Below are 13810 nucleotides of genomic sequence, written 5' to 3' on the forward strand. Positions count from 1 at the left end.
TTTAGACGGATGCACCAAAGACAACAAGATATAAACATTGAATTCCTTGGATTATTTTCGATTGCAAAACTTACGCTTAGTTTCCGATTGCAAAGTTAAATTCTGGATTCGAGTTGTGTCCAGAACTAAACATAGTTCTCGAAACGTACATGTGACAAAAGTAACGAATGTATCATGTCACATCATGCTGGAACGGTATTTTGTGGATACGGCAGTCGATTTGTTCAGTCGATTCATAACGTCACGATTTTAAACAACATTTTCTACAGTAGTGATCCAAATATATTGACATCTCAAAGAAAGCACCAGTTTTGAATTTGCCTCGAAGATATCCGAAATGGCACTGTAGCTGAAATATAGGTGGTAATATCAATAAGCTGACGCCATAGCTGTTTGTGACCTTTTGTTGATTTAATGAACTATAACAGAAAGAAATTCGATATAACTTTGGTGATATATAGAAATCAGGCATTTTGATAATCTACTTCCGGGAGAATTTTATCGAGCAAATGAAAGAGGGCGATTTGTCCCGTAAAATGTGCGTAAAGTGAGTTAAAGGGTGGTCAATTAAAAAGATCTAATAAATACTATTACATATACAGTCTGTTTCATTTAATGGCGAGTCATTACAAATGTAAACCGTCGACGGTACTTCAATATCAAGCAATGCCCCCAAGTGGACGTGTACTCATATGTATTGTTGGCTGCAATGCGGTGATCTAATTATATCAATGTCTGTAAGTTATGAAAACCCGAACCTGACAAATGATCTATTATCACATATCACACAATCATATGTATATCATGCAGTGAACTAACTATTGTCGTATGTGTAGCTATAAACGGAATGTTGTGGGTTTTTATAATTACAGTCACATATTGCCAGCTACGTATTATCCTAAGCACCATAAGTATGTCATATTGTCCTGTCAGTCGTTCTTTTATTCATTTAATCTAATATGTATGTATGTATGTATGTATGTATGTATGTATGTATGTATGTATGTATGTATGTATGTATGTATGTATGTATGTAGGTATAGTAGGTGCAATTTTACATCAGAACAACCTTAAACACACAAAATCCGACCGGACGACGTGCGGCTGCAAACCTTGTAAATCTGCAAGGTGTGATTGTTGCTCTATTATACAACATACCAAAGAATTCAAAGCCACAGCCACATTCCCCATCAAAGATGAACTGCAAATCCAGTAATGTAATTTACGGCCTCACCTGCCGGACATGCAATATATTGTATATCGGTAAAACTACACAACCATTCCACAAATGCCTCAATGGTCATCGTTCCAATATCAGGACAAACAAAGCAGACAGGTCTCCATATGTGGTATCGCATTTCAGGACACCGGGACATTCTCAACAAGACGACGCTCATACAGCTACATTACCATGCCTTATTCAAAGGTTTGATACTGATATTACAAAACAATTAGAAAGTATATGGATTAATAGAGCTGGAACCCTTCATCCCCATGGACTTAATGAATATGAACTGTCTGGCTTACAAAACTGACCATGTTCTTTATTTACCATTTAATTTATTCTACATTTCCCTTTGATCACATGACTTTATTTTCCTTTTGTTCGTACATGCGTAGTTCAGTTGCTAGTAATCGTGTGTTTTGTCATAGCTTGAAGAAGGTGCGCTAGACCCAGAAGGATCGTCGGGTGTAATAGTAGTGTGTGTCTATATAGATATACTGTGCTGTACTGTAGCTTCTTATGAGTAAATGTATGTTTGTGGTTTGAGAATCAAGTTTGGAATTTGAAGGAAAGAAACCAGCCATATAATATCAAGTAGGATATCATCATCATCATCCAAGCGGCTGCTTATACAAGTGAGACGAAACGTTCTAATCTCTGTTTAACTGAGAAACTATCTGTAATCAATGCTGAAAAGAGTATGCTACTGAACAAAAAATCCGAGCTGGTCTCGAAATGTCACGATGAAGGCAAATACTCACTCGCAAACTATAGAAGTAAACGTTAACCCCCGTAAGAAATAGTTTAGTCCGACCATCTTGTTACGCAATATATGCATACAAACATGAAGTGTATAATGTATCGACCTTGACAATCCTAATATAGTCGTCTGAAGATCGCTCGAACCGTGAAACTCTGAGTAACGACTTATTACATCTTTATTCATCCTTTTGAATTAATTCTATAATGCTCTGCTACTAATACTTGCATCGAGCACTGTTCTCTCAAGCGAGACACTTACATTCATATATATATATATATATATATATATATATATATATATATATATATATATATATATATATATATATATATATACAACCAAGAAAGAGTTCCAGTACTACCAAAACTATTACGCTCTGCCACTGCGGTATAGAGCACTGTCTTAGCAGATTGATACTCACCGAGTTATATATATATATATATATATATATATATATATATATATATATATATATATATAGTTTTGGTAGTACTGGAACTCTTTCTTGGGTGTAACTCGGAGTTTCACGCATATTGCGATCATCAGACACTCTGAGGCCTACTCTCTGGGTGTGCTGTATATATAGAGTGTAGACAATAGAAATACCATCACTATTGTCTGTGTCGGTGGGTAGGTGTTGTATGTGTGGAGGTGTTGGTTGTTATTGTGTGGGTTATTGGGTGCGGACAAGTAAGTGTTGGCGGGTTGTTCCATGTTGGGCTTTGATGTTCCGTTAGTTAACGGGTTTAGTAGTTTAGGTGATAGATGCTCTATTGAAGCTGGACAAATAAAACTTATTCTCGTGTCGGCATTTGGATATCAACTCAGTTCTTTTGTTTAGTGTGGAGCTTTTGTCTGCTTTAATAATAGTTAGTTTTTCGGTTAAACACAGGTTGCATCGTTTTGTTTTATTGGTGTATGCTTGGGCTTTCTTGTTGATGGACCAGGATACGGAAAAAGGCTCATTGTTTCTTTTCAGTTTCCAAATGTGTTTTGATAGTTCTGTGCTGTTTTCGTGTTTTTCATGTTTGAATGACTGTTTGTGGTTAGCGTATCTCTGTTTGAAGTTGTTCTCTGTTAGACCGATATATACTTTTGTTTGTTTTCCGTGGACGGTGGCTTGGTATACGATGTTTTCCGTTTGGCATTCGCCGTTCAGAGGGCAGGTGTCTTTCTGTCTGCAATTACAGGGTTTTTGAGTGGGTTTAGTTTCGCTGTTGGAGATGGTGGCGTTATGCGCTTTGATTATGGTAGCCATGTTTGACATGCAGCTATAACTGACTTTGACATTGTTTCTGTTGAATATTTTGTGTAACTTAGAGTCTGCTGGGAAATGTTTTGTGATTAGGTTGAGGAATCGTTTGCCTACATTGGTGGCTACATTTTTGCTGTATGGTGGGTTAAACCAGATGGTGTTTCTATTTCTGTTTTTCTTGTTTTTCTGCGTCGGGGTGCTGGTGTACGTGATGTTCTCTTTGTGGCCGCTGGTTTTTAGTGCATTTTGGTACAGTGGGGCTGCCTGGTTGAAGATGTGTTCGTCGGATGATATGTCGGAAATTCTACGGCCGATGGCTGACGATATATATATATATACACTTATACACACACTAACAAATCTAAGTAATTATTGTATACATGTATACATATTCGGTACATGCAGACTACAGTGTACCACCACAGTGCAATAACTGGAGCAATATGTATTTACATGTGATAAACGCGTGCGCGCGCTCTCTCTCTCTCTCTCTCTCTCTCTCTCTCTCTCTCTCTCTCTCTCTCTCTCTCTCTCTCTCTCTCTCTCTCTCTCTCTCTCTCTCTCTCTCTCTCTCTCTGAGTAATATTTCTTTGTTATTATCATTGCTACTTTGAGTTCGTTGTGCGGTTTGGTTGGCGTGGCTACTTTATTAAAGTCTTAGCTACAACAAGATGAACACGTCTAACATATCGAGCTCGCCTTTTCCTTCTTATTTTCATTTTGCTTTCTATTTTGATTCCATAATTGAAATAAAACGGATCCGAAATGGAAAAGAAAACAAATGACATTTAAAATTTCAGTGGCATTGAAAATGAAAATGAAATGAAATGGAAAGAAATTAAAAGTGCAAAGAAAATTATGATCAGTATAAAATCTAAATTGAAATTAAACGTAACATAAATATAAACTTAGAAGTAAACAATGATGTCAAATCACGAACCGTCTCCATTTTCCGTATACTCACGCTATTTATGGCCATTTCAAGCATTAAACCTGCACTATAGTTGTAACTGAGTTATTTTTTTTATACAACCAACAATATAAAATATCAATAATGAGACATTGTACATGTTACTCAAAGAGGTACGTCCATTTTATCAATAAATAGTATTGTATTCAGTTGCAATTGTTATTCATTAGGGTGTTGATTTTTGGGAGCGGACCTAAAATCAATTTGATTGGATATAGTGCACCCCATACCATGTGTAATACTACACAGTATGTTTACCCACAGGAGTAGTATAGAGAATATACTACTCACAGGTGATGCAATACTGTACAAGGTATACGATAGAGCAATTAAGTCAGTATATCTAACAAAACATTTTAAAAAATAATTCTAGTTGCAGCTAGTGCATCTTAACGAGCATCACCAGGAGTTTTAGGTATTACCATTCAGCCAGCGCTATAGCGTTCCAAAGATAAACACCAACAGAGCTTGGTAGTCATTTATCTCCTTACTTAACACTGTCGGGATTTAGTGAATCGACCATGTCACTTTACTCCTCTGATGAAATTTTTAAACTATGATTTACTCTTGATTTTTTTATTAATGCATTCCATTTTTATATATATAAGTGCGTGTTTTTTCGTCTGCTTTATATTCCAGTCGTACAAATAATTGTATGTTTTCGGCATAGTAGCGAATTGTGTTGTGTTGTGTTGTGTTGTGTTGTGTTGTGTTGTGTTGTGTTGTATGATATTATGATGTACACGTAATTTATAGTGATAACTTATACAATTATCAAATTCTGAATGGAGTGAGAAACTGTTTTAGATATCCTAGTCACCTAACAGCTAGCTAGCGAGCTATGGTCAGGGGTATAACGAATGTGAAAAATATTGTTTGGGTAATCTCACAATTCTATCATAATTATGTCATATGTAGGAGTGTAGTATGCTTTAGGTATATAGCCATATTGTGAATAAGCCACTAGGTGATCTATCCAGTCCTCTTTACAAACTGAAGTTGTCTGAAGAACATTACGTAACAAATTGAGAATAAATATTTTCCCTTATTGATTTCAAGTACAATAAGGCAATGTGAATAAATTGCACTGCCCGATCATCTGATTGAAAAGCAAATTCACTATGACGAAGACAGGTTTTCAGTACACAATCATGTATACGACAGGAGAAGACAATTTTAATCCACCTCTGGGCGCTTCTGTAAGGATTGAATATTTTATGACAAGGCATGGATATAACTTGTCTCTTGAAAATCGCCAGATGTCTACATTGTGTTTGTACACAAAAATAGTTCCAATGGCGTTGTGGCACAACTGACATCGATTACAACGTTTAATGCTGATCGTACCAACATCGATATCATTGGCTGCAAAACTACCGAGTACGATTCATTTCGCCATAATGAAACCAGATTTACACTGAATGCCAAAGAGTCAAAGAGTTTCCTCTCAGAACATGACATTCTAACAACGTGACAAGTAAAAGACGCCGTCGACCTTATACCCCGACTTGCATCTCTCCGTTGGGGCGGCAAGAGCCAAGTCGAACTCAATGTAATTAATAAGTTTTATGCATGGACATCACTGAGTATGATGTCATAGTTCTAAGACATGATTTTAGTCTAGCGTTGCCGTCGCGTCGTCTCACAAATGTACAATGCACCATTGATTTATTGACGCCATCTTGCACGTAAACTTTGGGGTCGTGTCTAGTGATTTCATTCCATTCTGATGGAATTGACAGCCGATGGCCACTGAGGGCAGTTTTCCAATTCCCTTAGGGATAATTATGCAAATTATTCGCTAAATCTTTAAGCGAAATCAACAAATTTTATAGGACATATGCACCTTGTTATGTTTAACATATGTACTAAATTATATTGAAATTGAAGTATGCAGTCTTAAGATGTAGCCTAATTACCGAAAATCACTAATTATGCAAATTATTCATTAAAACTGTAAGGTTCATCAACAAACTTTGTAGGACGTATGCGTCTTCTAATGGTTAAGATATGTACTAAATTATTATTATTATTATTATTATTATTATTACAAGTTATGGGGTTAAATATTCAAACAATAATGTACGCCCTCCCAACCCATAATGGACGAAAGCAAACCTTGAACGACATAATGGAGTGGAAAGTTTGCTTGAGTCCATTATGGACTGGGAGGGCATACATTATTGTTATTATTTTATAGTTTTGCCAATTCCAGTGAATTTGTAGCCCGAGAAACGCAAAACAACGTATAATATACACAGCGCTGAACATCGTCTGACATGTTCGGCCCGGAAGCTGAATACTAATCCTAGCGACACACGTACGTACATAAGCTTGTATTGTTATGCTCGTTCCGGGGCCGCGATGCCCAATAACGGCGTACATTATCAGTAATAATGTACAGCGATGACGTCACAAAATTCACTGGAATTGGTAATGCTATAATATAATATATAATAATGACAAGTTATGGGAAGACGTTTAGAGGAATATCACTTTTTGGTTATTGTATAGCAGGTGTAAAGGTTGAATTCGAGTTTTAATACACAACCAATTTTGCAACATTTCTCATTCAAGCTTCAAGTTGTGACATTTTGGAGTTTAGCAATTGCTCTGTATATGAATATAAATACAAGTATTATTTTATTTACTAATTATACACACTTAAATAACTTTTAACAACTTTTAAATAATTCAAATCGAACGTATGTCATTATACTGTGGAGTGTGTCCAGTCGAAAATTTGAAGTCTAAATAATTTGTATATAGTATTAGAAGTTCTGTGAACAAAACATAGATCAGTCTGAAAAAATCCTCAGGAATCCACTAGAGTTTGTGAGTGTAACTGACTGTGACTTGACATATTTCGGACTAGTTTGCACATAAAATCGTAAGTGCTAATTCATATTTAGGTAGGAAACGAGGTCAAGGTACGGTACTAACCACACAGTGTAATGTACTCCTACTAACGCACATTTTGACGTCGACCTGTATTGCATGTAAACAGACGTGTAGTTCTCAACTTGTCATACTGTAATGTACGATGAAGCAAAGTGAATCTTTACAACAACAACAACAACAACAACAACAACAACAACAACAACAACAACAACAACAACAACAACGACGACGACGACGACGACGACGACGACGACGACGACGACGTTACAAAGAGATACAGACCAACAGGTTTTAGATCAAATACGTGTGTCGGCCATGGATATATGTTAATGCAATTCCCTAGAAAGTACACGAAAATAACCGTTCCCCACTGTCATCTCAGTTTCACGCTTGCTCGCGATTTAGACATCGTTAAAGTCCTGTGGATTCAGTGTACTTGGGAAACCATTTATCAAAGGTAACCAGTGCTTATTTTTCATAGAAATACTCCTCAAATTGATGTCATAAAAATCTCATACATGTCACCAGCACAACGTGCTGGTAACAGGCGCCGATCAGCAGACACTCCGAAAAACACTGCATATTAAACATTCATCTATGAAATATTGGAAAAAATATATTTGCAATACCCCTTGCTGTTTTTAAGTCATCAATGATTTTAGCAACTTCGTTTAAATTAATGATGATTATTCCTCGTCGTCGCAAAGTTATGTAAACAATAAGCTGGTGGGTTGGTTTCTATCATTGTCCATCTCACTTGTATGATCATACGAAAATGCAAAAGCTACATTGTATTACATTCTAGTGATGTCATTCACCTCGCGCGCACACAGTGTAACAGTCGCCATATTTCTCGCACTGGATGCCTAGCAAGCCTCATGATTGAAAATTTCTTGATAATTTATCAATATTCCTGTACCAATGGATGCTGCCTTGAGTGCCACATGTTGCCAATGACATGAATGATATCCTATGTCTAGTATCGTCTGAATTTGGAACCCAGAAATACATACACACGCTTGTACGTACATCGAGTTGTCACTATACAATGTCAGTTGGAGAGCAGCAGACGATCTTCAAAAAATTGTTGGATTTTAAAATTCTATCCATATACGAACAATATACAGTATCGAGTCGCCTATGTCAACTTGTACTCAAATGTATGTGTACACATTTGGAGATTTGTGATGAAAGACTGAACCAAGTTGTGTAGATCGAATTCTCAAGGACTGTTGGTATTTTAGGTATTTACAATTTATTCTGGTGATTTTAGAGTTTTAGAATCGCATAAGTTTGGTACAGATAATTTCAAAAATCATGAAACCTTGTTACTTTAACTTACAACAGATATCACCAACACGTACATTCCAACAGCAATGATGTTTTTTCCTAAATTTGAAATTTTTAAAGTGTTTTATGTCTAATTCAAAAATTCACATAATATGGTTATTTTGGTTACCATGGCAACTTATGTTCATTAAATGACCACTTTTTTGAACTCAGCATGGTAAACTACCCTTGGTAGTAGGGTCAAAGTGCAAATAAAAAGATATTTATCAGCTTTATGTTACTTGTGAGATGTATGTGTATATAATGAGAACATAATTTTCACATCTACCCTATGTTTCCATGGAAACAGCTATCCAATTTTATACAATTTATGTTACACCAGGTAGCAGTAACTCATACATGTCTAATACAAGGACCTTTTTTCACTGTATTATCTTTTTTTCAATGTTTTATGTTAAATTTTAGAAAAATGATTAACATATTATGGTGATTTTGGTTACCGTGGCAACAGATGTTCATAACATGACCCCCTTTTTGAACTTAGCATAACAAACTACCCCAGATAGGGTGGTTAATATTCAAATAAACATGATTATTATAAAAATTATGATTACTATATTATTTATTTAATTATTATTATTTTATTTCTTGTAAGAAAACGCGCTACACGTGCGTCTCAGCGCGTTGTAAAGACGGGTGTTTAAAATTGCAATAAGTAAAGAAAATAACAGCACACATAGAGGGACTAAGTGTAAAGCTGACCCACTGAAATAATTCGCATTGTATAAAAACTGACAAGTTAAAACCAATCACTTGAAATGTTGTCTAAAAAGATGTGTCTTTAAACTACATTTAAAAACTATATTGAAATTGTGCATTCTTAAGAAATTGCTTAATTACTGAAAATAAGTAATTATGCAAATTATTCATTAACACTGTAAGGTATATCAACAAAATTTATAGGACAGATGCACTTTGTTATGTTTAACGAATAGTCTAAATTATATTGAAATTAAAGTATAGTCTTAAGATCTTAATTAGTTGATTTCATTGAAATGGAAATTGACCTAATTAACATGAACAGATATCGCTCAAAAACTAAGCACGTCTAGAAATTAACCCTAACATTATATGTACCAAATTTCACATTGAGCCAGCCGTTTTTCAGAAAATGATGACACAGACACAGACACAGACACACAAACACACACAGACAGAGAGACACACAGACATCGCCATTTTAATACCTCCCGTGCCATTACGGGAGGTAAAAAGTGACATTATGCCAATTCAGAAGAGAAATGATAGGGTGATATGATATAATATATGATATTATATTATATTCTATGATACATATGATAATCTATGATATTTGACATATGATTGATATAATATATGATATAGAATATATGTCTGTCGTGCCATGATATCATATTATGTCATATCATATATCACATCATGGCAGTCATATCATTATGTTATGTATCATATTTCACGTAACGTTGCGTCATCACATCACATCACATCATATCTCATCACATCACATAATATATCAGACTTCAGAATTGAAGAACAACTTAGTAGACTGACCTGAGGGACGCTGAAGATAAGACTGAATACATAGGAAAGAATGATCATGATTCGACAACGCCGTGGTCCTCCGTTTCTGCTCAGTGGATGAATAATAGCTATGTAACGGTCAATACTTATAGACACCATAATGAATGTAGACAGGTAGAGACCAAACATAACCAAGAACTTCACCAGTTTACACATAATGTTTCCCGCCATCCATTTGACCGTGCCATACCAGATCGCACTAGACAACATGAGGGTGAAAGTTACGGTCAGGTCTGCTATAGCCAGATGGAGTATTAGCGTGTTAATGGTTGATTTACGTCGTCGTAATCTATACAGTGTAATGAACGTTGCTACATTTCCAACTGTAGAAAAGAAAATCATAGCGCAACAAATGATGACTTTTGCCAAAGCAACATCGTCAAAATATGGCATCGGTTCTTCGTAATATGAAATATTGGCACTGCAGTTTCCAAAATCATCGCTGTACAACACTTTGTCCAATGTACCTGCTTCAAAACTTACTGAACTAGACGTCATGGTGAATAGCTGTTCTATCTGCGTGGTAGGCTCTTCTGTGGCTTATTTCGAAGATTCCGTAATAATGTCTTCTAATTTAGATGGACTGAGTGGTTGAACTGATGTGCCTTTAAGGGAAAAGAAACTATCTGAACTCCAGTTGTCAAGATAACGTTTCATTGTTATTTACATCAGAGTCGCAAAAGGTCATTTTTTCCATACGTGATGGTATCCTTCCTGGGTAGTCCTCTAAACAGACGTTTCTTCAAAGATAAACATTTTCTTGAAGTAGAAAGAAGAATATATTTTACAGTTATTCAAGCGTATTCGTTTTCCGTCGGTGAGGGAATCTCTCCTTAAATGGCAAGAGTGAAAATCGCTTGTCTTTTTCGGCACTGACAGTAAATGTCTTTGTGATATTGACGTTGGATTAAGTTGACTTCAATGTGTCAGCTGTCTGTAGTAATGTACACTTATCAGCTACGACATTCAGTAAATCTTCTTGCCATCAACCGCAGTGTTAACTTCAATAAAAATGAAAAGATAAAACGTTGAACAAATGTCATTCTTCTGTCAAAGCATGTAACGTTCAGACGCCATTCACATCACATCACTCGAGGCAAATACAACGTGTTTTGTATTTTTTCACATAGATGCAATGGTACAGTTAAAACGGTGATTGATTGTCTTGAATATGAATATAAATCATACTTAGGGAGCGTTCAGTAATTACAAGGGGGAATTAGAGGGCGGGTAGCATTTTTCAAATCGGTCCTTGGGGAGAGCCATATTGTAGAAATAGAAATTAAGGGAAGGCCACATTTTACTTTGACTCATTTCTGTTTATCTAACTTTTCATTATTTTGCGATTTTGGCATGTTCCCACCGCTGCCACCGGTTCCAAATCCTTATAATGCTACCACATCCCACCAATGCCATCATTGTAAAGTAATATCATAGCATATCAATGAAATGCATGAGCAATTAAGTAAGGGAGCCTTCAGTAATTAAAAGGGGGAGGGAAATAAAGCCGTGTCGATCTGTGACATAAAATGCGACCCATCCCCTAATCCGTTGTGCTAAAAATGACGCTTTCTCGATTTCCTTTCTCTAAGATATGACCCTCCCCCTGTTCAAATATTTCAATGTTAAACATTTTTGACACTGCCTCCATGTGACATAGTTGTTAGAACTCAAGATCAGTAGTCAGGAGGGCCAGGGAATTTGTCTATAGTAAGATTCTAACGCATTGATAGTTTTAAAGGCATTTATTGTTTCCACTATTACCACCTCTAGAGCGAGGTTGTGGTTATATTAAATCAATGCCTGTGTTTTGATGTAATTGGCTGAGCTGTAGGCCAGAACTCCCAAAGACTAGATCAGCGCACAACTGACAACCTCAGGTTTGAAGTTAACATCTCCACTCCACAACATTATCTCCAATACCTTGCCTCACTGTTCTCCCTTTACTACTGTGAGACCCTCTCCTCTCGGATACAACGTACGATCCGATTATAAGCTTATTCATCTCATAACCCAGTAGTATTGAGATTTGTCAAAACATACAGAATAATTAGAAAAATAATTCCATTATAATGTTCACATCTTAAAATCATCAAAACCACATATAATACTCACCTGCTTACAGTATGAACAAATCTTCTACCCCAATGGTTTTGCTGAGATGGAAATTATGCTGCTCTCTTTGAGCGAGGTAGATCACATTTCATTAGTTTCGTCCTGGAAATATAATGAAAAATTTACAACTGTTTATAGCAACTAATGTCTTAACGATGTATACATTGAACAACGTATGGTCAGTCAAAGCTTGGTGATATATCCTGGCGACGACAATAACATGTACAGGGTAATAGTGATCATACGAGAAGTGAGAGACATGTACACATCCTCACAACATAGTGTTTGCGCAAATCAACAATGCATCGTACCAATACGTCACAAAAGAGCGCCACCTATGTCAACCAGTCAATATAATGTTACATCGAACACTGAATACTATTCAAACACCTATCCAGTTGTTCCATACTTAATAATACGGCATGTTGACGATTTCCACCAAACGTCTACTGAAATCTTTTGCAGTAAGAAGGTATATCTTTGCCCAGATGTAGAAATTTTTACCAGCATGATTGTAAACAACCGTCTCCTTAATCGCACATTGGAAAGTGTGCATCTATTCGTTACAAGATTTCCATAAATATATTCAAATTACACAGTAATGAATTTGCATTTGGCGCATATCATAACTGTGTATTACAAATTGAAAGATGATAAAATGTTATTTATATGTACAAGAATGCAATTAAATTACTATGATTATCTGCGAAGTGCAGTTTTTGAAACACAAATAATTTGGAAATAGACAACGGCACTTTTTCAGTCCACAAAATAGAAGTTATGAATAAAGATATGTGACATTCGCTGAGTGACAATATAAAGGTGTCTACTTGCGTGAGTTGAGTTGTAAAGATACTGATCGATGCAACAATGAAAAAGCATGACTGTAAATATACTGATGATTTAGAATGAATATAAAAAACTGACACACATTTCCTTCACATTTGTGAGGCCGTTAAATTGAGTAGACATCTTTGGGCCCGTAGTACATACATTATTGTTTTCAAGAGCTAATATACAAATCCCCTGAGAACGTTTTAAGAAGTAGGTCAACGAGGAAAACGTTGTACTGGTTTCGGTACCTTGGTAAAATTTGCTGAGAATTTGCACATAGCAGAGTAGACAAGGCACCGTACAGTTGCTGAGTTTAAAGAACCTTGAACCTTTGTCAATATTTGACTCTACCGTAAAGGAAGACTGGAATTTTCGGGACCTCTTTGTATAAACTAATCATAAAACCCCATTTTAAAGTTCACTATGTAAAACAAACGATTTCATATCACATCACTCATTTACAGTGAGTTGCAAGTCATTGTTCACTCCTTCTGTTCGATACAATTACACCGAAATTAATTTAAAAAATGGCCCATTCTGCAAGACTGCAATTTCTTGATACATTTAAGGGTGAGTTACATAGTTCAGTTTATAATAAAAACTTAATTCTTTTAGTTTGGGGATGGGTATTGTTGAACCATGTTAGTTCCCATCCGACAAAACCGATGTTACTTTTAATGGAATATGTTTTGCACCCCTAAATACAAATATTTCTAAAACATGAGGATGTTTCTCACTACTTTATATTCACAATTATACTATTACATGCTAAAATTGATTATGCCGTCTAAAACAATTATCAATTTTGGCCACTTAAATTAGAAGGGATGGGGGTTG

The 13810-nt window shown here is 35.8% G+C and overlaps 1 protein-coding gene across 1 annotated transcript in view; it reads right to left on the reverse strand.

The window, feature by feature from the left end:
• The window catches only part of LOC144443162 (gonadotropin-releasing hormone receptor-like), a 37585-nt gene extending 27063 nt beyond the window's left edge, over positions 1-10522 (reverse strand). The window contains exon 1 of the mRNA XM_078132528.1: positions 9995-10522. Within this exon, the coding sequence (XP_077988654.1) occupies positions 9995-10522 (528 nt within the window). The remainder of the gene's footprint in view (positions 1-9994) is intronic.
• Positions 10523-13810: the final 3288 nt, after the last annotated feature.

Source organism: Glandiceps talaboti, chromosome 12 (assembly GCF_964340395.1).
Source record: "Glandiceps talaboti chromosome 12, keGlaTala1.1, whole genome shotgun sequence".
Classification (NCBI taxonomy): Eukaryota; Metazoa; Hemichordata; class Enteropneusta; family Spengelidae; genus Glandiceps; species Glandiceps talaboti.